General features: G+C 51.7%; 9 protein-coding genes across 9 annotated transcripts; 5 read left to right on the forward strand and 4 right to left on the reverse strand.

Annotated features, from left to right (window-relative positions):
• The first annotated feature begins 40 nt into the window (after positions 1-40).
• On the forward strand, positions 41-1,094 carry N7498_000621 (60S ribosomal protein uL29). The gene is made up of 4 exons (XM_058447684.1): positions 41-98; positions 150-289; positions 526-751; positions 882-1,094. Exons 1-4 carry the CDS (start codon positions 96-98, stop codon positions 885-887), a joined length of 375 nt encoding a protein of 124 aa, XP_058313095.1. The 5' UTR covers positions 41-95; the 3' UTR covers positions 888-1,094.
• A 324-nt stretch (positions 1,095-1,418) lies between these two features.
• Positions 1,419-4,523, reverse strand: N7498_000622 (mediator of RNA polymerase II transcription subunit 16; the record flags this gene model as incomplete). Its single annotated transcript, XM_058447685.1, has 7 exons — positions 1,419-2,155; positions 2,213-2,344; positions 2,400-3,117; positions 3,171-3,637; positions 3,694-3,937; positions 3,993-4,338; positions 4,390-4,523. 7 exons carry the CDS (start codon positions 4,521-4,523, stop codon positions 1,419-1,421), a joined length of 2,778 nt encoding a protein of 925 aa, XP_058313096.1.
• A 1,120-nt stretch (positions 4,524-5,643) lies between these two features.
• On the forward strand, positions 5,644-7,351 carry N7498_000623 (putative SIR2 family histone deacetylase (Hst4); the record flags this gene model as incomplete). Its single annotated transcript, XM_058447686.1, has 2 exons — positions 5,644-5,953; positions 6,009-7,351. 2 exons carry the CDS (start codon positions 5,644-5,646, stop codon positions 7,349-7,351), a joined length of 1,653 nt encoding a protein of 550 aa, XP_058313097.1.
• An 800-nt stretch (positions 7,352-8,151) lies between these two features.
• Positions 8,152-9,101, reverse strand: cbfA (uncharacterized protein; the record flags this gene model as incomplete). Its single annotated transcript, XM_058447687.1, has 3 exons — positions 8,152-8,662; positions 8,736-8,869; positions 8,952-9,101. The coding sequence occupies 3 exons, from the start codon at positions 9,099-9,101 to the stop codon at positions 8,152-8,154; spliced, it is 795 nt and encodes a 264-aa protein (XP_058313098.1).
• A 446-nt stretch (positions 9,102-9,547) lies between these two features.
• On the reverse strand, positions 9,548-11,327 carry N7498_000625 (Nuclear GTP-binding protein NUG1; the record flags this gene model as incomplete). The annotated part of the gene is made up of 3 exons (XM_058447688.1): positions 11,259-11,327; positions 11,100-11,194; positions 9,548-11,038 (listed from the first exon to the last, which is right to left on the reverse strand). Exons 1-3 carry the CDS (start codon positions 11,269-11,271, stop codon positions 9,548-9,550), a joined length of 1,599 nt encoding a protein of 532 aa, XP_058313099.1. The 5' UTR covers positions 11,272-11,327.
• Positions 11,328-11,623: 296 nt separating this feature from the next.
• Positions 11,624-12,519, forward strand: N7498_000626 (HAD family hydrolase; the record flags this gene model as incomplete). Its single annotated transcript, XM_058447689.1, has 4 exons — positions 11,624-11,723; positions 11,795-11,816; positions 11,875-11,984; positions 12,041-12,519. The coding sequence occupies 4 exons, from the start codon at positions 11,624-11,626 to the stop codon at positions 12,517-12,519; spliced, it is 711 nt and encodes a 236-aa protein (XP_058313100.1).
• A 4,724-nt stretch (positions 12,520-17,243) lies between these two features.
• Positions 17,244-19,503, forward strand: N7498_000627 (homeobox domain-containing protein; the record flags this gene model as incomplete). The annotated part of the gene is made up of 2 exons (XM_058447690.1): positions 17,244-17,637; positions 17,689-19,503. Exons 1-2 carry the CDS (start codon positions 17,308-17,310, stop codon positions 19,501-19,503), a joined length of 2,145 nt encoding a protein of 714 aa, XP_058313101.1. The 5' UTR covers positions 17,244-17,307.
• Positions 19,504-20,334: 831 nt separating this feature from the next.
• On the forward strand, positions 20,335-21,534 carry N7498_000628 (Histidine phosphatase superfamily clade-1; the record flags this gene model as incomplete). Its single annotated transcript, XM_058447691.1, has 3 exons — positions 20,335-20,469; positions 20,529-20,747; positions 20,803-21,534. 3 exons carry the CDS (start codon positions 20,335-20,337, stop codon positions 21,532-21,534), a joined length of 1,086 nt encoding a protein of 361 aa, XP_058313102.1.
• A 2,827-nt stretch (positions 21,535-24,361) lies between these two features.
• On the reverse strand, positions 24,362-24,802 carry N7498_000629 (uncharacterized protein; the record flags this gene model as incomplete). The annotated part of the gene is made up of 1 exon (XM_058447692.1): positions 24,362-24,802. The coding sequence occupies one exon, from the start codon at positions 24,800-24,802 to the stop codon at positions 24,362-24,364; it is 441 nt and encodes a 146-aa protein (XP_058313103.1).
• Between the last annotated feature and the right edge of the window lie 2,401 nt (positions 24,803-27,203).

Raw genomic sequence — 27,203 nt, forward strand, 5'->3', positions numbered from 1 at the left:
CAACTCGCTTAGCCCTAGTCCCACAACCACAATTTGACCCGACTAGGACATCTTCATTCTCAACGCCGACAACCCAGCATACACAACACGCCACCATGGTATGTTTGCGCTCGCTGCATCCCGGAAATGCACGCACTGACTGTTTCTAGTCGTCCAAGGTCAAGGCTGGTCAGCTCTGGGGCAAGAACAAGGAGGACCTCTCCAAGCAACTTGAGGAGTTGAAGACCGAGCTCAACCAGCTCCGCGTCCAGAAGATCTCCAGCGGTGCTTCGTCCAAGACCAACCGAATGTGCGTATTCGATCCCGATACCTGAATCACGATGCGAGTAGGAACGACGGGGGTTTGGGGTTTGTGCGATCGGGCCGCGACAAAAAACACCACCACACAAAAGAGAAGGCAAATTCTGGAGGATGGGCGGCAGACCACACAAACCATCGCAAACCCTCCGACGACACCAATTCGCAGAATGATAATCACCGGAGGCCAAAAAATCTCGGAGTACTGACTTTTATTTTATTTTATAGTGGCGATGTTCGCAAGTCCATTGCTCGCGTGATGACCGTCATCAACGCCAACCAGCGCGCCCAGCTCCGTCTCTTCTACAAGGGCAAGAAGTACACTCCTCTTGACCTCCGCCCCAAGCTCACCCGTGAGATCCGCCGCCGTCTCACCAAGTACGAGGCCACCCGTACCACCGACAAGCAGCGCAAGCGCCAGATCCACTTCCCCCAGCGGAAGTACGCCGTTAAGGTATGATGGATATCCCGTGGATGGTGTGTTTAGTGAGGCTCGGAGACTCGATTGTCTCTGCGCTCTATGCATTACTACACACTATGCCACTACACTGGATTGAAGAACGGGGCTGACTGAATCACCATAGGCTTAAATGCAAAACTGTTCGGATCTGGAGTTTTGTGGGAAGACGCTACTTTGCCCTTGGACACATTAAGCAGGACGTGAAGGTGTAGACCTGATACCTTGCGGCGGAGTCGATTTTCTCTCTTTTTTTACATCCAAAAAATGGAACTTGATTATGTATCTTAGAAGGATGCAAATCGACTCTTGACATGACATGACTTTCAACGTCTTTCAACTTTCAACTGTGTGAATGTGTATACACAATCTTGGTATTCTGCATTTGAGGACAATGTTCCTATGTGTATCTCGTATCTCGATTGTCTCCAGCGCTGGTTGCAGAACTACCTTTGCTCTGTAAATTTTGGTCGACGCCCTCTCATCTTATCGTGTGCTGCCTCGGGTGTTGTATTTAATCTACGCTCCGCATATCCCCAATAGGCGTCTTGTTCTAGTCTTTTCAAGCAAAAAGTATGCATTCAACAACAAAATGCACTGTAATGCACACTCTATATTACCACTATCCAGAAATTAAGGCAAGAGGCACCTGGGGCGGAATTCGCTAGTTCTGATGCGACAGCGACAAACCTGCCCCTGACGAGTCCGTACTCTCTGTCTCAAGCATCCACATCCCACCACAAGGACAAGAGCGCAGCAGATTCAACTTGGCAACCATTTTGAAATAAGGCAACGACCTCGGCAGCACCGTATCCCCCGAAACCTCACAACACCGGACACACCGTCTTCTCTTTTGCGGCTGAACAACTCTCTCATTCCTCCCCACAGTCATCGGCGGCCTGAGAGGGAACTTCTTCAGGATATCGACATCCCGATGTTTGCGATAACTCGCCGTGCGAGCATCACTACCAAACCCAAGCCAGGCATAGTCACCAAGCACGACATCCTTGCGGTTAATCTCGGCCTTCATAGCCGGCACGGTCTGTCTCAGTAGCGTAGCGACGGCAGTGACCAGGACCGGTGGGATGCGCCCATTAACCAGGAGTTCCTTTTCAGGGCCTGGCCGCTCTGCTTCGCCGAAGCCGGCGCCTTGGTAGGCGTGTTTGACGGCGGAGTCGACACCTGATAGGAACTTCTCGTAGAGGTCTATGCGGATGGGCGAGGACTCGAGTAGTTGGAGGATCTCGGTGTAGTAGACGCGTGAGTCCGGGCTTAGGATTATCGGGTTGATTTTTGCGAAACCGGCTGTTACGCCACGGAGGCCTCGGCAGATGAATTTCAGGAATGCGCGGGACATGCTGGAGAGGAGGATGATGAGGACGAGGGAGTTTGTAGATTTTACTAAGAGAATAGGTTAGAGGGCTGAAGATAGGGTTGAATAGTAACGTGTGTGCATACATTTCTGAGTGAAGGCCTCTTGATCGGTAAAGATACTCTCGAATTCGTCGGCAAGATCGAAGATCTCGCTCAGGATGAAATGGTCGAAATCCAGAGCCCATTTTGTGTTTCCGAATATCATGCGTAGAATTTCTGGTGTTGTTAGCCATTGGACATAAAAAATAGCGATTTGATAATCTGAACTTACCGGGATCAAGTGCATCGCTTTGCCCTTCTCTATTATTCTGGAAGAAGTATGCATATAGAACCGATGCATGACGAAGCTGAAGAATCGCCCAGGGCACTGCTGATGCGAGGTTTCGCTTATTGAGCCTCCCTTTGAAGCCCAGTGCAGCCTGCAAGCTCAAGCACCGCGGAATATACGGATGGGTCATGAGCTTTTCCTGCTCAGTCGTAAAGTTGCAGTTGACAGGCAATGCACGGAAGATCTCGTTGATAAACGTAGCCTGGGCCTCTGATGAAAGTTGCCGTAGAGCCACCATGAGAATGTCGTCGGTGTTGACATCGGCTCCGCATGCGCGGCTGAATGCAAGGGTCAATGCAGCAATGGCTGACGAAAACTTCGTCTCGTCGTAGAGACTGCCGGCCGATCCAAATGAATGCTCCATCAGGCGTAGCTGTGTTTGTCCCTCGCTGTCGAGTATTACGGCGGCGCATGAGTTCGGGGAGAAGCTGACAGAGAAACCCGGGGTGTCCATTGGGTATTGGAAACCTGCCTGGGCCAAACAGGTCACCGTGCTTGTATCGTCCATGCCATTGAAGACGGCCATGGTTCTTGTGTCGTAGAATGTGATGGAGCTGTCATCGTGGGTGATGGCCAAGGCGGTGCCGTGCTCAACTAGGTCCACCGAGACGATGTATTTATCGCAATAGATATCCTCAAGTCGACGAAGATTCATTTTGGACTAATAACACAATCAGCAAGTTTGGACAACGTGAAAGATATCTGCGTTCATACCTTGTTTTGTGGACTATTCTTCTTTGAGTTGACTTCATTGAACTTGGGATGGAATGATTGGGGCGCAGACTCCAAATGCCATCTCACAATCACACTTGGCGGGCCTTGTTGTTCTGGGTATTCAGGGGTAGCGTGAAGAGGTTTGGAAAAGACAGCAAGTATCCATGGGCTCGCTGTTGATCCTGATGGGCTATCAATCTGACCCGGCATGATATCGAGTCGAGTTAACGAGTAGACGAAATTAGGGAACAGCATTGGCTGATCCGTATGTTCTTCAGCGCCACGGTTGACACTGAAGATACTGCTGGGCATATCGATTTTGCAGTGGAGAAAGCGGAAGGTAGGAATAGGGAACTGATTTGGTTGTTTGGCCTGGCTTGGGTCCCATTGCGGTGGATTCCAGGTGATGTGTACCCGGTAAAGACAGATCTTCTGGCACACCGAGTAGGTGGCAATCAAGATTCCAGCTACATTTGAGTCGTTAGCATCCTACAACTCATATCTCGGGGAGAGTATGTGGCACCTTGAGTTGCAACCAAGGCTGCGTGTGTCAAAAGCCTGTCTGAATACCCAGTGTTCTTGAGTTCAGCAGGCAATTCGGCCCACTTGCTATCCGGGTTTTGGTACATGAGCCTGATCTGGCCTGCTCGGGTCACACAGATTAGTGCGCCCTTATTGGCAGGGTGAAAAGGGCCAATTGGGCGTCGACGGAAGGGCGAATATGCCCATCGGCCGTTCACTTTGGCCGCCTGGTGAAAGGCATGGACCTGGGAATACGAGGTTAGATCTTGGATGACTGGCTTGATTGGAAGGGTTGCTTACGGAGCGGGAAGTGTTGAGCCACATCATACCGACAACCTGGTTGCTATCATCGCTCGAGTCAAAAGACGCTTGGCGCAGCCCCGTTATGCTATTCAGAGCCATGGATATTGAGTAGATGGAGACTCGTCCCAAGCAATCGACCACGGCCAGCTCCGACCCGGTCTCGTTCCACGATAGATGAATTAACTGACTACCACTGTGGGCTTCAGTAATGGGTCCCAGCGAGGACTCCTCGCTCAGAACCCACTTCCCATCCGATGGGCGACATTGGAGATGCCGGACATTCACTCGGGTTCCGTCAGGGGAGATGTAAGCAATACAGCCCATTCGAGACCAGGTAATCTTCCTAGGCGGATTGTCAGTCTATACCCGGTCAAAGATAAGAACGACAACTAACTGTCGGCAGCCCAACAGGCGCAACTCGTCCAAACACTGGGCGAGACCTTTGGTGGACGGGGGAGCAGCTTGAAGACCCAGCTCCAAGGAATTGGGCTCCCCAAAGAGGTCGTCGACGTTGATGCCCTCCTCCATCATCAATGGCATTCTGTGGAATACTCTACTTCTCACAGTTCAAGGGACGAATGGAGCTAGCCCCGCACGACATGAATGCTCAATGTCGATCTCGCCCGGGACCATTGGCGGTGTTGATATGGCTGGGGAAGGCCGAGGTGTCCGCCCGATGAGGATTTCCGGAACGGAAGGAGCAGTTCCCGGCTCAAAACCAGGCGCCAAAGGTCGATTATGTATGTATAGAAATCATCCAATGCCCAATATATCGTCTACCGGCCCGTCGATCGCACTGACTGGAGGCGTCTGTTGGAGCACGCGCCCTTTCCCAGCTGAGTCAGCAGTGACATCACATGACGGCTGCCCTGCCAACCGCGATTTGACCAATCACGGGCGGGCACACGCCCCACATCAGACTACGCCAATCAGAGAGGACGTTGCAGAGGGCAAAACGGACGAAGCGGGAAAGAAGGCTGTGAAGGTGGAAAACAAGACAATCAAATGAATAGCAATGGAAAAACTAGACCTTCGGATATACATAAAAAAGATATCTTTCCGTAGAAATGCATAAGTAGCCTTCAGATCGAACTATACCGTCCCGGCACCGAGTTCCCATACCACAACGAATCCCGCACAGAAACCCAACGTTACTTCGCATCAAAACAAGCGCATCATCGAGTCGTCGCCCGCACAAGAACCGGCCCAACATACCGGGGCTTTCTTCCATCCCGGCGATCTTCTTTCTTCGCAACCACATTCCAGACAGAACAGAAGCAACCCAACTTACCCGTACCCCTCCGCGGGTCAAAACAAATCCGTTTCGACGGCCCGTCCATTTCTTTTTCCCCAATTTATGAGAATCGACCCCCGGCTGACCTCATCGTCTGCAACTTCTCCCCTTTCCACCCACTCCTCCCTTCATCCCCCTTCCACCATTGAAACGGGGCTCCTGCTACTCTCCATTGATCGAGTTTAATACCCTGGAGTCCTGAATGGTTCTGCTATCTGTCATTTCTTCCGTTTGCGAGCTTTTTGGGACAGAATAGAGCGTCATCTGTCCCTTCGAACTGTTCCAACATCATCCCTAGAGCGCGCTTCTACTATTTCTGACCGCGGTTTTCGCTCGACGAGCGCACCTCTCGTAATGGATTACGATCTATCCGATACGTCAGACTTGAGCTCCGTGCCCTCGTCGCCCAGGTCTTCCCCCGAACCGGCGAGCCGGTACTTGACGCCTTCGTCGCAGGAGGGTGAGGATTCTACGCGCCAAGACTGCCCTCCGCGCAAGAAGCGGAGACGCAACCCCCTACCGAAAGAACGCACCACGCAATATCTGTCACTAGCCAAATCGTCCTACGAGCAACAAGACCAAGTTAAATTGCTCGTTGAAACGCTTCGCCACCAGAAAGACATCGTTGTCATTGCGGGCGCGGGCATCTCCACCTCCGCGGGTAGTAAGTTTTTCATGTTCCCGCGTTTCACATGGCACCCCAAGCTCACACCATATAGTCCCCGACTTCCGCTCCACGGATGGTCTTTTCAAGTCCTTACAAAAGAAACACAACTTGAAGGCGTCTGGCAAGCTTCTGTTCGACGCTGCTGTCTACCAAGATGACGCCCTCACAGCTCCTTTCCATGAAATGGTGCGGTCGCTATCCGTCGAGGCAGCCAAGACCAAGCCCACCAAGTTCCACGATATGCTTGCCCGTCTCGGCAAGGAGAGCCGGCTCAAGCGCCTGTACACCCAGAACATCGATGGCCTCGAAACGTCCATGAAGCCATTGGAAACCGAGATCCCGCTCAACGTCAAGGGCCGCTGGCCCGTTACGATCCAATTACATGGAAGCATCACCAAGATGGTCTGTCAGAAGTGCCGCTATCTTAGCGACTTTGTACCCAGCAGGTTCTGCGAGGCCGATCCCCCGGAATGCGACGAGTGCTCGATCAAGAATGAAGTCCGCACGACGACTGGCCAACGGAGCCACGGAATCGGTCGCATGCGCCCGCGCATTGTCCTCTACAACGAACACAACCCCGATGAAGAGGCAATTACTTCGGTTATGAACGCCGATATCAAATCTCGGCCCCGCGTTCTCGTCGTCGCCGGCACCAGCCTGAAGATCCCGGGAGTCCGTCGTCTTGTGAAGAGTCTCTGTCCAATTATCCGCGGCCGCAAAGACGGAGTCACCATGTTCATTAACAACGAGCCGCCTGTAGGCAAAGAATTTGAGAACTGTTTCGATCTCATCGTGCAAGGATCCACAGACGACGTGGCCGATCTGGTGAAGCTCAAGCACTGGGAGGATTGCACACCCTACGAGATGCTGCCCGAGCCCGTCTTCGGAACGAGGCACAGCTCGGACGAGGAGTCCGAGACCGAGCGCGAGAAGAACACCGTCTCCGTGGTTATCAATTCGACACCGAAGAAGCGTCCTCACAGCGAAACTGGACTGTTTACACCTTCTTCCAGCCACGACGAGAAGCCACCAGCCAAGAAGCTGGCCAACCCCGCCAGTCGCGGTCGCAACCTCAACGACGTGCTCAAGGGCAGCAAAACGACAGCGCCAGCCAAGCCCGTTCGCAAGAAGGCCACCGCTACGGGTACCAAGAAGGCCAAGGCCGAGCCGGCCAAGACTGCGAAGATCACCACATTCAGCCGTGTCACCAAGGCATCCAAGCCCCCTGCTACGACAGAAAAGAAGATCGTCAACGGCAAGCCCATGCGTCCTCTTCCAGCTGGTGCTGCCCGCAACAACGGGCTCCTCTTCCCAAATCTTGTCAAGAAGACAGGCGTCGACGCACCCGAGAAAATCGAGCAAGCCTTGCCCGAAATCATCACCCCTTCTTCCTAGGTCTAATACTTTCTTCCTGTGACGATACATTTCTTCGACACCATTGCATAATGCATACTGCACATGGGCGCGGGTTCTCATACCATTCATCTTTTTCTGTTACTTTACATTCATGGGTTCCCCTTTTTTGCCACTCTTCCATGCCTGGGAAGAGGTCGGCTCTTTCTTCCGTCCTTCGCGAAAGATACCAACGATAGACTACGGTTCCGTTGCATGGGGTGGCGTTGGCGTTTCCGAGCTTGAGTGGCCGGTGTTTTTGGATGATTTGTGGGTTATGTTCGCATGCATGTGTGCGTTCGGTGTCTGATAGTCTTGTGATGGGTCTGTGCTAGGGTATTACCTCTGCTTGAAGCTTGAAAACACGACTTGGATACTTTGATCTACAACTTCTCTCTCGTAGTAGACTTCCAATCACTTGTAAGCTGACGTGAGTTGCATCGTAATCCAAGTCAGAATCTAGAGCGTGAATTGGACTGTCCGGTCTTTGAGATACACATTCAATGTTGACCACCTTCAGGAGAAAGCCATTAAAGAGAAACATTTGAAATCAACTCAACTGCTTGCGCTACAACATGCCGCGAATAGATTCCCTTCCGGAAACTTCATGAAAGAGCGTGCCATGACTGGAATCAAGCATATCGCCCCATTAACTGCAACTGCACGGTATATGGCAGAGGTATGTTCGGGCTCAAGCATGAATCCATTTAACATTATGTGTATTGTACAACAAGCAACCCAAAACCAACTCCCGATCTGCAAACTTGGAACATCCAAGAGCCAAAGCCAAACATGCAGACCTTTTAACCCAGACCAAGATCATTGTGCAACTGGCTACCCGGCCCATCATCATCATCCGTCTCATCAGCATCCGGATCCATAGGCCTAGAACCCCCATCCAGATCCTCCACGCGATCAATGTCATCCTCAACCTTCTTCTCCTCATGCTCCTCCTCCTCTTCATCCTCAGCCTCTTCATCAGCCTCTTCCTCCTCGATCTCCTCCTCCTGCGTCTCGTCTCCATCCCCATCACCCCCAATCACGACCTCGACATTATCATCACGCTTCATCTTCTTCGCTGGTTGGTCCGTCATCTCAGCATCCTCGTTATCGCCCTTCGCCGCGGGTTCTCCGGTAGGGGCATCGGCGCCGTTGACGTCGGACTTCTTGGCCTTGCGCTTGCCGGCCTTGATCTCGGTGTATGCTTCGAGCTCTTGCTCGAGGCGGGCTCGGAAGGAGTCAAATTCGAGTTCGGTAAGAGCGCTGAAGACGTCTGTGGGAGCGATGGTACGCTTTAGGGTTGCGTCGTTGGCGCTGTGTGGTGTTAGCTTTGCCATTCGTTTCTTCTTGTGGAATTTTAGTGTAGATAAGGGGGAGGTTATCATACTGCGACGAAAGATAGGAGACGAAGACGGTAGCTGCTTTCTGGATAGCCAGCACAGCGTCCTTTTGGATGGTGGTGTTGGGTGGGAGCACCGCTTTGGCGAGACGGATTGTCAGGGAGCGAGGAAGCAGGTAGTCCTGAAGATGAGGCGTTAGCTTCACTCCTCATCCATCGCAACGTTGGAAGCTGTAGAAGCCGGTATCAATATGTATGCCTTACATCGACACTAACGCCAGCCTCTGCCCGCGCCTTGATCTGCTGCTCTGTCGCCGTGATGGGCTTATCGGCCTGTGTCTGCTGTGGTGATACTTGCAGCGAGTCACCTTCCTCGGCGGGTGTCATTGACGACGTGGACTTGCGCGGAGGCATGGTCGGTGTGTGGGATTCCTTTGTCGATAATGGTCACCGCTATGCGGTCGGATTGTCGGTGCGGATGGGATATAATAGGTTATTGGCAGCTGAAATAAACCAGAAAAACAGGGTTCCGGCCCTGATACTGCAGGATTCGAGGTGAAGGGACAATTGCGGGTGGTTAATAGGGTGGCGGGAGTTGGAGAACGCGAAATTCGCGACGCGGGTTGCATCTGGGATGCGCGCGGTGTGGGGTCTTGGCTACTTGACCCTCGTTGTACTTGTCCAGCTACAATTGCTACAATTTTCTATATCAAATGAAACGAACTTAGAAATTCTTTACTCATTGAATCGCTGTCTTTATTGTATTGACAAATGCAGGGAAATTAAAAGATCCGACATATAACGCCTACTTTTTGGTATCAACGACAACTGATGCCTTCGTAACAGGACTCGAGGAATCTCTACTCGGCCATCTCCTCGCCGTCACCTTTGCCGTTGCCCCAGAGACCCTCGATCTTGAACTCCTTGGCCCACTCGGTGACAACCTGCGTGGTATCGGCGCCAGAACCGGCGGTGGCTGTGGTGGTCGCCGCATCAGCTGTGACAACAGGCAGGACCGGTGCGTTGGCCCAGCCCTGAATACGACCATCTCTCCAGTCATTGATCACGGTCATGGCGGCGCTCTCAATGTTGGGGATACCGCCCTTTCCAAGACGTCCGCGCTTGCGAGCCACCTGGATCAGGAAGTCGGTGGTCTTGTCACCGTGGGTCGGGAAGAGAGTGTTGATATCGTAGAGCTCGAGCATCTTGGCGATCAGGTTCTCCGAGGCAGAGAGTCGCTTCACCAGGAGGTTAACCGCGGGAATCGGGTCCTCGATCTGCTTGGGCGGGATGGCGTTGAGCAGGACAAGGCGGGCCTGCTCGTTCTCCTTGGACTTCTTGCTGGTCTTGCCGTCGGCAGAGGGGAAGACAATACCGGGAGAGTCGATCAGCTTCAGCTTATTGTCGAGCTTCACCTCGCGCATGTTGGTGGTCACACCGGCCTCAGCGCCGGTAGGGCAGGCGTTGCTGGAGCCCTTGTTGAGACGTGCAGTCAGGGCGTTAATCACCGAGGACTTTCCGACGTTGGGGTATCCGATGACACCGACGGAAATGGAGCGTTTCAATTGCTTGCTGTGGGCATAGGTCTTGAGCGCACGGAAGAGAGTATCTGAGGTGCCCTTGATGGTCAATTGCTTGTGGTCGAAGCTGTGTGCGTTGCCGGCGCCGTTCGATGCCTTAAGCGGCAGAGTAGGGAAGTAACGGCGCAGGTGCACCAACCAGGCCTTCAAGACGGGCGGCGGGACGAGATCAATCTTGTTCAGGATGAGGATCAGACGCTTGGAGCCACCGTCGGCAGCCATGATCTCGCGCTCAACCTCCTTTGACCGAGTACCCTCCGGATCGCGGGCATCCAAAACGTACAGCACAACGTCCGCAGCCTCGGTGACATTCTTGAAGACTTTGTCGAACTGACGTCGTGAGCTTTCCTTGGGGCGTGCAGTGACCAGGTCTGGAGCAGAGTCGTCGAGCATCGCGCCACCCTGCTCCTCGTCCTCATCCATCTCATCATCGTCGTCCTCGTCCATCTCGTCATCGTCGCTCTCATTGTCGTCATATTCCGCAGCCCGGGCGCGGGCAGAGGCGAGAAGTGCAGCCATGGGGTTCGAGTCGTTGTCATCCTCGTCCATGTTATCGTCCACAAGGTCGTCTTCATTGATGTCCACACCCTGGTTACCACCCTGAACCTGCTTGGCCTCGGCGCGGCGAGCACGAGCCTCCTCACGAATGCGCTCCTGCTCCTCGCCCTTCAGGCGCTTCTTCTCCTCGATATCATGGAGGAGCTTGTCCTTGAACGGGAAAAGGTTGGGGATACCCGGGTCCTTCTTGAGCTTAGACCGCCATTCTGGGTTCTGTTAAAACGAGGGTCAGCACCGATTCAATTCCACACGGATTGATGTTCTGAATAATTACCTTCTTGGCCAACTTCTTCTGCTTCCTCTGCTTGGCAACAGAGGCCTTTTCAATCTTGTGCCTAAGGCGGACGGGCACCCGCTTAGAATTCTTGCCTGCAGGATGGTCAGTACGGTCAAAATTTTTACAGGAAAAGTTTTCTGTGGAGTGCGATCATACCGAGCTTGACCATTTTGCCTGCACGTCAAAACTGAAAGAGAAAAGACGAAAGAGTGCAGATGTTCTCCGATGCTCCGCAAGTTTGATTTCGAAAAAGTTGGGCGCCAAGATTTCGATAAGCGGAACAACGTGGCACCGATCGCCGATCAGGTCGGCGGGTCGACTACGCCTTTGAGTATGGCAACCGCCACTTTGAATATTCTCTCGTCTTTCCTTTCCTTCTTTCCTCTATAGACTTAGATTTTTTCTTCTTCACTCTCTCAGAAACGCAATTTGCTTTTACAGTCACCTTCTTTCGGATACGTGCCTTTTTATCTCCATTAGAACGCCTGAACACCCCCCCCGCGCCACACTGCTCCCCCGCCATGACCATCACACCGGGAACTTTCTCCGCCTCGACAGAGATTCAAACCTTCGATGGTATCCTTTCTGACTTTGATGGAACAATTGTGGACTCTACAGATGGTATGCGCATAATTTTGAGCCTACTGGGCTCTATGCGACAACAGTGTAAGCTGACATATTACTCTTCGCAGCAATTGTGAAGCACTGGCACCTGTTAGTGAACACCGGACCCATAGATTCTCCAGGGAGCCTCCATCTGACTTGTATCTAGCATTGGTGCTGAGCTGGGCGTTGACCCCGAAGTAATTCTGGCCACTTCGCACGGCCGGCGAAGCATCGACACGATGGCACTATACGACAAGAGCAAGGCCAACTGGGAGTGTACGTTTTCTCCCTTACGATCCCCTTCCAAACGCATCTGACAATCCAAACTATAGACGTCAACTTCATCGAAGGCCGCATCCCGAAAGAATACGGCTCCGACGCCAAAGAAATTCCCGGTGGCCGCGACATGCTCGCCGCACTCCAATCCTCCGGCGCGAAATGGGGCGTCGTGACCTCCGGCACAAGGGCCCTTATTGACGGCTGGCTCGACGTGCTAGGCCTCCCACACCCAGAAATGCTGGTGGTAGCCGAGGATGTAGAGCTGGGCAAGCCGGACCCGCGCTGCTACCTGCTAGGCCGGAAGAAGCTGGGAATCGAGTCATCATCGGTGTTGGTGCTGGAGGATGCGCCCTCGGGGATCAAGGCGGGCAAGGCGGCTGGGTTCAAGGTGATTGCGCTTGCGACGACACATAAGCTAGAGCAGCTGAAGCAGGCTGGTGCGGATTGGATCGTTGAGGACTTGCGCAGCGTCTCGGTGAAAGGCGTTGTGGATGGGCGGGTCCAGATCGAGATTCGGAATGCGTTGCAATAGCTGCGTTTCTGCAGGGGTCAGGGATGTTTGTGATTGCACATGCAACTGGAGTTTTGAGTTACACAGCATAGAGCAGGGGTGCTTTCATGAAATAAACTTGTGCTTAGCTTGTACATTCACGGTTAGGCTGGACCTTGCTGCTGAGGTTTACTTCATGGTACTTGGTGTACTTTTGCCTTTCAAGGGGCTCTGGAGCTTTGTAAATAACATAACGGGCAAATGGGTGAAAAACAGTGTCATTTCGTATTTGATTGAGTTTTTTTGACTTAATCGAGACGGATTTACAGGATTCGGTTTTCATCTGACAGCGTTGGAGCATAACGGTGCTTTCTGGCGTTTACCCGGTACACCGGAGGAGCATAGGCCTCTTGAAACGAATAAATATCTCGATGCATCCGATTCCACCCAGCACTCGAAAAACCCATCCTTGAAACCCGATACGCCGAGCCCCGAAAATGAGGCGCAGGATCAAAATATAACGCTCGCTACGAAGGGTAGGAGCCTCGCCTCAGCCAAGGATGTAACTCTATATTAGCCTGTACGAACGTGATGACAGCAGTACATATTACAGGGACCAGGATTACAGAGGTGAGGCTCGAGGTCTCACTCATCCCGTCTCAATCTAGACCCCGGCCCACGCCCAAGGGACATAGGTGGCGGCTTTTGAGAAGCTCGCCATCCTTGCAGGGCGTCCCCGGGCACGCCCATCAAACAGGGCGTGCAACAGGATTTCCGTAACGACCGGCCGCCCCGGTACCATCCTGCGAACTGTAGTTCATGCACATTGCATCAGCGACGAACCCCGTTCGAACTCGGAACTTGCAGCGATTGGTAAGTAGAACGCGAACCCAACCGGAAGCTGCAGCTTCTTGCAGCAAGCTACGTAGCTGGCCTTGACGAGGGAAATTTTATCCCCGGCAACAAAGACCGTTGTGAGATGGTTATTGGGCCGTCGAGATGTTACAGGTCCTGCCGATGCGCGGAAGGACTGAGCTTCCTCAGTGGTCCGGCTGCAGGTTATTTTCTGGGTCAAGGGCTGGAAATCACGCAAGGGAGAGTGTTTTTTTCAGTTGCACCCTGCGCACGGGTCGAATGCTGCTGTACGGTTGACGCAGACTCCTAAATATCAGTCTCGTGAACCAAGAAACAGAACCGTGTCCCGGTGGTTTCACGGTGGCTTTGACCCCAGCGGTCTGCGTGATGGTGAATGTGGCGGCAATGCAGGGCCATCACGTACATACAGCACGGGTTTTCTTGTGCCAGGGTTCCGATCTGGGCCACAGCATCGGGACGAGAATCGAATCGCGAGCGATCCTACGGGCGGTCCCGAGTGCGTGGCTGATCTGGTCAGGTCGGGATCATCTGGTTGCTGTACGGTAAGGTAGCAGGCCCACAGGTTTGACAAATACCTGCAGGTTGACTCCTGGGGATCACGCACCGCCACAGGGTTTGGTTTTTTTTGTATTTTCAGGTGTGCCACACCAAGGGATGAGGAAAGGTGGAGAATTCGAGGGCTAGGTGGATCTGTCACATTCGAGAGGACCGTGGTTCAGGCGATCTCGGCCCAAGCCTTGAACTATAGACCGAAAAAGCCCGACAAGGGAAATGACGAGTCAGAAGGGAAACCCGGCGGCTCGATGACTCGAAGGAAAGCGGGGGATCGGGGGTGGTGCGTGGTCGATCCGAGGATCCCCCATGCCACTGTAAGCAACTAAAAGAGAGGCTAAGTGATGCGATATCGTCGCACGAACCCCGGCGTCGATCATTCGGGACATTCGGGGTATTTCTCTAGGTGAACCCATTCGGTTGCTGCTCAATGCATTTGCCGAGTTCGATATTTGAGATACCGTTCCACCGCAACGGTTCACTCCAGATCCAATCAATAGTCAGATGGGGCCCAAGCGATCCGTGCGAGCTCATCGCAGATCATTCCAGGGGCACGTCAGGTCGTAGGTCGATTGTGTCCCGACTACGGAGTGTCAATGACCTCAAGTGACATGGTGATAGCTGAGAGCTGAGAGCTGTTGGAATACCGTACAATGCCATGACATCCTCGAAGTGCCGACTCGGAGATTCTCGCCTCGGCGGGAATTATAGTTGACGGTATTATAGTCCACCACCTTGGGCAGCTACGTGTTTTTCGACTGAGCACCTCACACCTCAGTGGGGCAGCCGAGGGGCAGCGCAGACAAATGTGATTTGCAACGCTGATAGGCGCCCTGCACGTGAAGCCTCACCTTTTTGACCACGGTCCGTTGCTGACGTGCTGCGTGGGTGTCATATTAGCTCGGACTTCAGAGCGCAGGGTATCTGAAGATTCGGTACAGAATACGCCACCGGGCCACGTTGTGATCCTTCTGCGAGGATCAGTACCGAATATCGAATGAGCTACTCCGTACTGACACGGGAGGATTTATCCGGGGAGAAAGGGTTTTAAACTCCCTGGTCGCGATCCACCTCGCTCCAGGTCCCCGAAGCTCTGTGAGTGGCGCATGGAATCGATCACCCGGGGCCCGATGGAGCGTTGATTCTCTTGGGATCTGATGCTTTATCCGGACAGGGCAGGAGATAAGGCAGATCATAGCGAAAGAGGGGTGTCGCCCTGAAGTCCGTGTAGCACTGCCCCCAACATACAGTATGGCCTTGGGCAGATGTTCCGTTGGACCGACCCACCCTTTGTCGGTCACCCGCGTGGTCTACGAAAGAGGATGAGAGTGTACAAGTGTACAAGTGTACTGGAGGAATGGAGTCAGTGTGAACGACGTAGCTGTCTAAGTTTGGTTTTGCACTTCCGGGACCTGCCCGACTCCATAATTTAGACTTTGGACTCGAGGGATCCTGTGGAACGTTTTGCTGTCAGGAGAGACTTTTTCAGGACGAGTGTAGTGATCAATCCTAGGAATCGTCGGAGGAACATCGTCTAGCTTTACAGCTGCACAGTGGAGCGTCACGGCTCTCAAAAATGGGCAAGACATCGTAATACACGGCCCGGGCAGCAGGTCCGCAAGGTCCGGAGCAGCGAGCCCCTGCGGGCGCATGTGAACTGCATGACGAAGAAGGGGGTGAGTGGCCAAGTCCCAAACGGGTAAGTGGGCAGATAGGGAAGAACAGGTGATCACTCCGTGATTTGCGTGCATGGCGACCTCTCGATCTAACAAGTTTAGCGCCGCGAACCCAGGGCCAACCACTCCCCCGGAACAGATTGTGTCACTTTGGCTCCAAGAATGACTGGGGCCTGGAGGGGAAGGGCAAGGGGAAGTGGAAGAAAAAAAGCTTGGCCGGTCCTGAGTGATCGACGGGATCTGTCGACTATTGATGTTTAGCTTCCCTTGGCTGCTGCCATGCGCCCTGGCCTACCTCTCAAATGGGCTTAGCAAGGAACGCCCATCCCAGACACGGGCGCGCTGACAGATCTCGGACACTTTGAGCACATTCGTCTGCTTCAGGACTCAATAGTGCCCTTTTCACAACCCTTTCCACAAGATCGGCGACATCATAGCCCTCCAACCCCGTCATCTTGCCGATCTTCATGACCCAGGACCCGACGCACCGGGCTTCTGTGTTGCCTCCGGAAATATCTCGAAACGCATACCTTCACTATGCAGGATCGCCATCACCTGTGCAGACAAAAGCCACGACCCACAGCTGCCCAGCTCGCGGGGGCGTCATAGTGGACATGATTTCCATTGCATGGCTCCACGATGGGCCACCCGGGCACACACTGGGATCAGACATGGCACTAATGCAGGAACTAACCAGGGTGTATTTCAGCGGCCTGCCCCGGTACTTTTCTCCAACTCGGGAGTGTTCTGCAGGCCGTAGGTCCCTACCCTGCATGGGGTATGTTAAGGTCTGGTAATACCGTGGATGGTTCCCGTTCCTCCGCACGCAAAACCATGGAACGCCGTGTTTACTATGTACCTGTTTATCCCGACTGTTACTGTGACCGTACGGACCCCGAGCCCGGGAGTATCTTTTATCGAAGTGGAACACACCTCAAACAGCGGTTTATCCGACTACATAAGACTGTTCGGGAGAGATCCATTTTTCTTCCACTTTACTCGACTACTCTACGAGTCCATGCTACAGTCATACAGGTCCCGGGGATTAGGACCGGTGGCAATGCCTGGGAAGCAGTGGGGATCGGAATATGGTCCCCGGTCGATATACCTTGTCTTAGGGGTAATTTCTTACTGATACGACACACAGGCCGCCACCCCCTAGAACCGCGGGCGGGTAGCGCAGCCTCGGGTGGAGAGATTCACGCTGGTTTTCAGCCCGTTTTCACTGACGATCAGATCTCACCCGAGCGCCCCGGCAAAATCCCCGTGTGCAAAAAGTAGAATTTAATATTAAATGTTAAATTACGTACCGAGTACCTGGTACCAAATACGTGCAGTTAAGCTAAAGAAGATTACCCTCGTACCGATCTCCCAATCACCGCCCGCCGCCGCGCACCCTCGTTACCGCCCTTTACCCCCCGACTCTTTCCAACTTCTCTCCCATCACTCTCTTTCTTGTTCTTCTGTCATTCTCTCTTTTCTTTTTTTTGTCGTTTTGGTTGGCTCTTAGCCCCCGTCTCTCCTTTAACACCGGGCTGTCTATGCTTCACTCTTTTCTTTTCCTACTGCTCCTTCCAGGGTCCCACCGCCGCACCCTCAACCCCCGATCACTCGTCGCGCTCTATGATATAGCCCTGCTTCTTCACGGCTGTTCTCCTCGTGCAGCGACCTCTTTCATTTCATCGTCCTCTCCTTCACTCCCTCCCTACCGATTGCCTCCGCCGCCATGAGCTACATCCACCCCTCATGGAACTACCCTCCGCATACGGGTCTACCAATGGACCACACCATGGCCTACGACCCGACTATGATGCCTCCGCCGATGATGCACCCCATGGAGGGGTACATGTACCCACATCCGCCCATGGAGATGATCGACTACTACCACCAACCCATCATGGACTATGACGAATACACAGAGAACCTGTCGCGGCCGCGATTGACCAAAGAACAAGTCGAGACTCTGGAGGCCCAGTTCCAAGCCCATCCCAAACCCAGTAGCAATGTCAAGCGTCAATTGGCCGCTCAAACAAATTTGAGCCTGCCTCGCGTTGCCGTACGTGCCCCGGTCTACTTTTGTGTGACCTCCCACTAACCTGCGCAACAGAACTGGTTCCAAAATCGACGCGCCAAAGCCAAGCAACAGAAGCGTCAAGAGGAGTTTGAGAAAATGCAGAAAGCCAAGGCCGAGGCCGAGGAGGCTGCTCGCCAAAAGACCGAAACCTTGGATCAGATGTCCGACTCACGACAACGTTCCGCCTCAAAGGAAGAGTCCGATAAATCTCCTACCCCCAAACCGACTCCCGCCGCTTCTGCATCGGATAGCAAGGCCGCTAGCGACGCCTCCCCGAACAAGCAGCACAAGAAAACAAAGAGCGACGTGGCCCGCGAGGCAACTTTCCTGTCCCTGCAACGGGCACTCAATGCTGCATGCGCCGCTCGCGATCGGTTTACTGGGCGAGACTCGAAGACCAGACGGGATGCCAAGCGAGAAGCTCTGCGGGAGGCTCCTCAAGAGGAGGAGGAGGATTCTATCTCTCCCACTTCGATGGCACCGCCCAGCGCTACCCCTAGGACACGCGAGAACAAGGAACACGCGACACTAAATCCCTATCAGAACTGGCCCGACATCAAGGAGGAGTCTGCTTCATGGACCCATGGCCAAACGGAAGCCTCATACCCGTCGACAAGCCAAGCGGTTCACGAGATGCCAAACGTCTCGCACTCTCTGCAACAGAATGTGGATGCGTACTCGGGAGCTCAATACCACACCCAGGCTGAGGAATGGGCAGAAAGTTCCAAGGACCAGCTCTCTGTGCCTGGTATGGGGCACGACGCCGCCCTTGGCTACAACAACATGCAGTACCCGATGTCTATGCCAACTCCAGATATTTCGCTCTCTCGACGGGAGTCATCTGATGCGTTGACTAACTCTTTGAACGGTATTGGAATCTGCAATGCCGAGTCTGGATTCTCGCAGTCTCAGAACCGAGTTGGTGGATCGTGGAAGGAAACGGGCAAGGAACTCGACCTTGCCGCGAGACGGAAACGTCCTCGCCCTGCTGCCATCGGCACCTCCAACACCCGCTCGCTGGCTAATTCGACTTCCATGTCTTCTCTGTCGCCTAGTAGCCGCATGCCCAGTGGTGCTAGTAACTCGATGAGGCACTCCAAGTCGACTCAGAGTCTTAACTCTCGGTATGCCGGTGTTAGGAAAGCTTCCGCCGCCCAGCGCTCCCCCTTGAACCTCACTTTTGCCGAGTCCGGTTCCATGAAAGCCAGCAAGGCTGATATGCTGCGGCCGTCGGTCTCGCAAACCACTCTGGCTCCTCCAACCCCCTTGACTCCGCAGGACTTCCAGCACTTCATGCCTGCTTCGCCAACCGAAAGCAACTACTGCCTGTCAGCGCATTCCACAACTCATTTCTTCCCTGCTTCGCACCCAATGCAAGTCAACATTGCATCGCCTCCTGCAACACCTCTTGACATCTACTCTCCCTTCCCTTATCAGAACGTCGCTCCGCCCATGTCAGCTCCGGCTCAGGTATCCAGCTTTCCGGAGTACGTGGCCTGCGACCCGGTCCCCATGACGGCCAGAAGCTGGGCAGATACCAATTCTCTTTCCTCGCCCGAATACCCAGTCGGTCTTCAAGTGCCACACTCGGCCACGGTGTCTCCTGTTGGATACGACGCGGGGATCGAACACCCGGGGAATGCCTTTGGGATTGAAAATGTATCCGGCTCTCCATCTCTGATCTACTCGATCGAGGATACCGACATGCCCGGTTCTGCAGATGCCAATGAGAGGAAGGCGACCGAGTTTATGATGCACGAGTTCCCCGGGCGGGCCATTCACGGGGGGCAGAAGCCCAAGGCTTACACGTTTGCGAACAATGCCACGCCGAGCAACTATCCTCCCTGAGGACATTGCCTCTGCCATCTCGATGGATGAAATGAGAAATGTGCCGCGATAAATATGCTTTTGTTGGTCTGGGACGAACCGCTACGCATCCTCTCGTCTCGTGTGAACCTTTTTTTCTTGTCTTTTTTTCGACCGCTCACGAGTGGCTTGTCTATTTCCAACGCTCCGTGCGCGGAGAACTGTCATTTTGAGATTTCCTACATACCCTGTTTCTTCTTGTCCTGTCTCTTTATTGGTATGGCTTCACCGGGGTTACATATTCGGAGCATTCTTTGCATTGTGTTTATTGGCCTGGGATTTTATACGTGGGTGTCCGATACGACTTTTAATTCTGCCGAGCTCGGCTCGAGCTTTCTCTTCTTTTCTTTTCTTCTTTTTTTGGTGATGGGCTCGGTTTTAAATGGGATTTGGACTTGCATATTTGGAAGCATTTGGTTATCTGATACATATCTGTCACGTATCTACTTAGGTACTTATTTTTCTGTCTCATAATATGAAGAGGAGAAGTCTACTTTGATTCTGGTTTTTCCAGTAAATTCTCTATTCTCCAAAAGATCTCGGACCTTAGGGGTATCGAGTCGGCTAGCCGATCCGGTAGATGCTAAATTGCGACATGGTTGCACGGAGACATGGCGTCCTTGGATCTAGCGACGCCTTTCCCCGCCAATCTGGAACCGGCATGCCACACGTGCCCCACGTCTTTGGACCGTGCACATTCCTCCGGCCCCCATATGACCCCGTTCAAGTATAAAAGAACATGACAATGCCAATCTGCTCAATTTCAACACTTGGTAGCACCGAAATTCGCTCGTTTTCTGTTACCACCTCCACATGAAGCTGTCCGCGCTCTCCCAGGCCCTACTCGGGTTCACCGCTTCGGTGCATGCCTCAACTATCCAGTACTCGACGGTGACGGGATACTTCTTGCAGGATGAGGCCTCGACTGACCCCTCAACTTTTGACTATGTATGCTCTTAAACCTCCGAATGGCTTAGGATACGGTCTAATTAGTCTCGGGCCTATAGACGGCAGTCAACTTCGGTCTCATCAACCGCACTTACCCAGCGGATAAAGAGCTCAAGCACCACCAGTCCCTGACACAATGGGAGCGGTTCTACCACCAAGTCCAAAAGCTCAACGATGACTCCCCCTGTAACGTAGAGTACAAAGTACTTTTCCTCGGTCGCCACGGAAATGGCTGGCACAACTCCGCAGAGACATACTACGGGACTCCCGCCTGGAACGTAAGTCCCCATTACCGCCTGTTTCCAACTTACGATAACTAACAAAAAATCCCAGTGCTACTGGGCCGAACTCAACGGCAACAGCACCGTAACTTGGTTTGACGCCGCCCTAACACCAGCCGGCGAAGACCAAGCCCTAGTCGCCCACAACTTCTGGCAAAGGCTAATCAACGAACAACACATCCACACACCAGACAACTACATCATCAGCCCGCTAATCCGAACTCTCCAAACGGCCAACCTCACTTTCAACGGACTGGACCTCCCGCACGGCGCCGCGCCCTTCGCGCCCGTCATCAAGGAACTATTCCGCGAAGGAATTAGCATCCACACCTGCGATCACCGCCACAACAAAACCTACATCCACTCCCTCTTCCCATCCTGGAGAATCGAACCCGGCTTCACCGAACAAGACGAGCTCTGGAACGGCGTTACCGCCGAGACGACCGCTGCACAGAAGGCGCGGAGCACCAGGGCGTTGGATGAGGTGTTTTTCACCGAGGAGTATAGTAAGAAAAATTCGTATGTTTCGGTGACGTCGCACTCAGGAGAGATTGCGTCGATTCTCAGCGTTCTGGGACATCGCAGATTCAGTTTGAATACCGGCGCCGTGATTCCTGTTCTTGTGCGGGCTGAGCATGTTAAGGGGGAGAATACGGCTACTTCGTCGCTGCCGTGGACTGCTAGTGCTCATTGTACTTCGCCGCCGGTGACTAGTGTGTCGGCTTGCGTTTGTGCTTCTAGTGCGTCGCCTGTTACTACGCCGCTTGTTGCTACTGGTATTTAAATTTGGATTTCGTGCTGGGTGTATATATGGACCGGGTTATCTAAAGGATAAATTGCGAAAATATGTTGTTATTTGCTCTATACCACATTGGAAGTTTCGGATGTCTTGGAATCCTGCGATAGTCAACGCATAGTATTACATTGCCTTCCTTTACTTACCATAAATGTTAATTTCACGATCGATGCCATTCAAGGTTCTATTATGATGTGAATATAGGTATAATTTCCAAGTTTCTGGATTAATTCACGAGACGATGGCACTATTTGATGATCGTGGCGACACAATACTGTTTACCGCACTTCATAAGGCTCCCCCTGCCTTATTAAAAAAATAATTTTCGAAATTCCCTTTCACCGATCCATTTCTGTTGCAAAAAATAATAATGTCACAAAAACAAAAAATGAACGTCCCCGGGAAGGCTCGAACTTCCAACCTCCTGATTAACAGTCAGACGCGCTAACCAATTGCGCCACGGAGACAATTCGTTGATAGAGCAGACCCACTAACGAAACCTAAGGACAGGTGTCACTAGCCTCAACTAAGCTTGCACTTACACTTGTCTCATTTGTTAAAAGGGAGGTGCATCTATAAATGGAGCACTTGTGCTCTCTGCTTCTGCGTTCTGTTTTCTTCCTTTGAAAATAACCACATTTGTTTTTAAATGCCGATCTAGCCATGGTTATCTTATTTGTATGTCGTTCTGAGATATTCTCGAAGGCTTCATGGTGGGCTTGATGTATACGCTTCTCTTATTTTTGTTAGCGTTCCTCATCGCCCAAATCCAAAGTTGAAAATGACAGTGATGGGCCGGTTTTTCTTATAGTAACGGGCAATTATAAGGTCAACAAAGCATTTCGAGAGATTCGCGACTCATCGGGACTGCCCATATTCCGATTCGAATAGGTCTGGTCGAATCAGTGACAATGAGTGGCCCGCGGACCCTCCAAGACAAGCCACAAAGCCAGAAGACCCAGTGCTTGCCGCTCCGTCAGGAACACAACCACCAAGCGCTTTTGGTGCTTCAGCAACCCGTTCCTTGAGAATCGGCCTGAGAATCACCCTGGACCCCAAAGTCAAAAGCAAAGTCAAGATGACCGAACAACCGCCCACCCTAACTGAGACGACAGGACGGAAACGCTCCGCTTCGGGAGATATCGTGGAGCGCGAACGAAACTGCAAAGACAGTCCACTCATGGCATAGCAGATAACGAAGCTGGACTAACACCTTAAGCTCTATCCTGAAAAACATGTTATAATCCACCCTTCTCACACAGACTATCTCTATACGCCCAACCTTGTCCACAAAGGAAACCTGGACCATCCAGGATGACATCGAGATTGTCCCCCAGGGTGCAGAGATTACAATTTCAATTAATCAGTATACAAAAGAAGGAAGAGTCCGGCCTCATATTTGGGACAGAATCGCATTCACCCAGTCATCATGCAAATCCTTGGGTAGAACGTTCATAAAACAGCACAAAGTCCCAACAGGGGTCAACGAGATAATAACCACTCATGGTCTTCAAGTCCTATACGCAATAAGTCGTATTCTACCATTATAGGTATGACTAGGTCATATGGTAGTCTTGGGGCTATAGGCCAGTTGGAGGAGGATTGTCTGTTTGTTTTCTAGAATGATCTATGCTTGATGCTTCTGTTAGACTACGGGAAGCCTCCAGCTTCCGGAGAAGTGCCATTTGTAACAAGAGTGGTTGAAAGAGCCCTCTTGCCCTGCCTTCTCTCTCTTTCCTTTCCTTTTCAACTTGATGTTTTACTTTTCTAGGACCTAATTGAGACTTCTTCCCTCTTTTTAGCTTGCCTGCCGGTAACAATAGGCACTGCCAAGTGTGCAAAGCTACTGTACGACAAAAGCGTTACGCGACTTGTAACAAATATTACACGGCCGAAGAGTTTTGTGCCGCCCATCATCAGAGCATGTGGTCAAACAAAGTTACATAACCCAAATAAGAAAAGCTTGTTTCTCAGTCATGGACGTAACCAGCACAACTAGACGTAATTTTGAGGGCGCAACCACAAAAAGTATACATTAATCAATCCTTTTCCCGTTTTTGAACACTTGAAGTAGTCCAAAATTACCCACTGAGTTTGGTACAATAGGTACATTGATAAACCTAAACGCGATCCGAGCCGAATGCCACAAATTGAGTTTTTCCTCGACGCGAGCGTCAAAAATTGCACACTGGATAAACACACCCTTGCAAGAAGCAAAACAACAATTGCCAATGGCTACTAGGCGGGCAAAAAGGTCGTCCCCGGGAAGGCTCGAACTTCCAACCTCCTGATTAACAGTCAGACGCGCTAACCAATTGCGCCACGGAGACTTCGTTAAAGCCCACGGCCGAATTTACGCCTGGTAGGACCCACAATTTGGCCAGATTCGACGATAGCAAAGAAGGTCGAACAGTGAACTACTGTGTCGATTGCTGTTTGTATTGACCCCACGGTTGAGGATACGGAAATAAAAAAAGAAAAGCAAATCATTCAAGGCTAAAAATGATGGTACAAAGGAGCGGCCTCATAAATCCGGCTCTCAATCATCAGGTAGGAGTGGTGTAGTCAGACTACACATCATTGACATTTGGAGCGCTTTCTCCCGTTTAAGGATCCTTCTTTCCAGAAGACAATCCAAATTTCGATCGCAAGAGGGAAATTGGAATGATTGCCACGTTTGTTGGGTAGATTGTTCATAGCGCTCTCGGTCAACAAATGTATCCCATGTATCGAGTACGATCTCGGATCGAAAGATGGCTCTTCCCAAAAGCATTGTGTACGAATTATCGGGAAAGTTCTGCAGCGAGGGCACCGGCTATTGGGGGCCTCTAGGCCGCATTCCTGGGGAATAGGGGCCCCAAAACCATGGGATTCGGCGCCAGCAGACTCGAAAGTAGCGGTTCTTGTTTTCCTCGCCGGAAGTCCCCATTGCCAGGTCATACAGGACGTCCATGCGAGGACCACCTCCACTTTTCACTTTCTCCAGAGGCAGTTCCCACCAAAACGCTTTGACGCAGTCCCACTGGACTTCGGTGAGTTTCAACCATCCTATCGACATCGACTGCACAGGGGGCTGTTGAACCAACATGCGGCACCAGCTCGCATTTTCGCGGAAATATGCATCTTTATGGTCTTCGAGGAGCGCACGCATTGCAGAGGCCCCGGAAGCTTTCCTACAAGCGTTTCGGTCGTCGGAGGGGAACCAGTAAGGGAACGGATCAACAAGAAGCGGGTTCACTTCGGGCGGAAAATTCATTCGTGAGGTGGGCTGGAAAGAAAGTGCTTGCTGGAGCGCCGGAGACCCTCGGATGCAGCGTGCCCAGTGTTGGCATGTTAGCTGGGCTAATAACAGAGTCTGTTCATCCACTCGGATTAGGATAGCTTCGAGGATTTCCGGTGGAAATATGTCAAGTCCCATTTCTCCTGGTCAATTCGTGTAGACTTGAGGTTGATGTTGAGGCTGTCGCGATTATATCCTCATGACTGTCCAAGCCTTGGAAACGAAGGCCGCGGGAATAGCTACGCGTGGCTGAGTTATGGTGGCAAGGATATTCCCGGACAAAGCTAAGCAAAAAAAAAATTAATTAAGAAACAAAAACCAATGACTGTCCCGTTCCTGCAGGAGACAAAGTTGCTTGACTAGGAAAAGTCTGCCTTGGCAGGCAGAGTGGGAGGTCCAATTTGCCCCCAACTTCGTGAGGCTTATAGAATGCGTAAGCACGTTTGTTTGGGTTTGGGTTTGGGGGGGGGATAACGCGGATCGGCATCAGTGGATGACACCTGAGGTCCGCAGGCAACCTGTGGCTTTCCTGGAAACGAACATATCTAAATTGTGAGTGATCCATGGCAAGCAAGTCACCATTGAAGCTACCCAGCAAAGCTTTTCACGTATCCCAAGTACTTGTTGGGGTCAATACAGGACCTTCAAAATCTCGACAAAGGGATGGAGTTGATACAGCGACCTAAATCCTTCCAGGATGCGTAAATGTTAATATTTTGCTGTTCCGTGCACAGTCACAGCGGGGTCTATTTCGAGGTCTATTTCAGTCTATTTTAGGGTCTACAGAAGTGATCGGGGCCAACATGGTCATTGCCCCTTATTCGACAGGGGGCGACAGGGGACGAGAGATTCTAAACATAGCAGAGAAAACAATTGCACTCTTATAAAAATATACAGGTTGCTTTCCTTTTGTCGAATTTTGGTCTTGTTATACATAGCAGAAGGGGGAACGGCGCATCTATACAAGTCAAGTATAGACATTCGTCACGGTTTGCTCTAACTCCCCCGGCTTCCTCGCTCTCTTGTTTTGCTTCGCGGGCTTGGTACAGCTCTCTGCTGCCTCTCCCCATGGATCTGTTTGGCTCAGAAGAGATCTCCTCGACGTGGATGTCAAAACTCGCTTCTTTGTAGAGGAAAGCTCCAGGAGTGCAAAGGACTATAGTGGAGGAACATGCGAAGGGTTCCCTGTGGATGTGTCTAAAATGTACAAGGAGTCCATTGATATGGCCCAGGTGAGCTTGGATGCCATCAACAATTACGCCAATGATGCGCGTGTCCGCACCTATCGCCGGTTTGCCACTGCGTATTACGTCAAGTCATGCGACTGGTCCGATATGAGTTGCAACCACGCATCGTGAGGATTTTGGCAGCATATGGTATATTCTTTTGGGCGAAGGCTAGTATTTGTTTCAGAGTATGCCGATAACTTCTTTCAATCTACATTCAGTCTCATCTAACCCGCTCGCTTGGGCCCCGATATCTGTTTCTGGGAGCAAACATGGAGCTTTTATGTGCACTGGGCGTCTCAAATGGCTTTGGGAATATACAAAGTCCCTCAATTAACCACGTACACATTGGTGCGCCTCGTTATTAACTGCTATCGAGCTTTTGAAACCAGTGATCGAGCTATAGTTTTACTCTGTTCTAGTATCCACGGGGACATTACATGTGTTTTGTATACCCAAGTCTGTAGATTACAGATATATATTGAGCCATCACGAATATGATGCTCAAGTACCAAATTTCAGGGGCGGGAATTGGGGGTTGAATTAATACACCAGGCTATTTAGGTAATTTGTATACTTAGCAAGCACTCAATAGTAAGTTAAGCGATAGGAAATCTACAATTTAGTCTAAACTCGGATTTCACTAAGGTCGCAAAACACAGCATTTGTTTCGAGTACACAAGAAATTCTGCCAGAGAGTTATTTTGCTATATTTTATTTTTAGACCCGTTACCCTATCAAATCGTCTCCGTGGCGCAATTGGTTAGCGCGTCTGACTGTTAATCAGGAGGTTGGAAGTTCGAGCCTTCCCGGGGACGACTTTTTTTAATTTTAATTTTTAAAATTTTCCACGAGTGAGTAAGGGTGCAACGCAAAAATATTTTTGCCAACAGCAAGGCAGAAATGGGGAAGAATTAATTGGTCCTAAAGTCTAGGCAAAATTTATGTAAAAAGCGCTTGGGAAAGTTTACGTTAATTTGGGCATCGATCGTAAGGAACAATGGGCGATCAACAATGGGCGGACAATGACATACGTGCACAGGGTACAGGATGGATCGAAATCAGCTTCACCAATGTTCTCACTGTATAATTGGATGGACCTCCTGGTAAATTTGTCATTTCTATAAATGCTATAGTTTCTGGGAACGAGA

This window comes from Penicillium cinerascens (assembly GCF_028974065.1).
Source record: "Penicillium cinerascens strain IBT 15544 chromosome Unknown contig_16_segment0_segment0, whole genome shotgun sequence".
NCBI classification, from domain to species: Eukaryota; Fungi; Ascomycota; class Eurotiomycetes; order Eurotiales; family Aspergillaceae; genus Penicillium; species Penicillium cinerascens.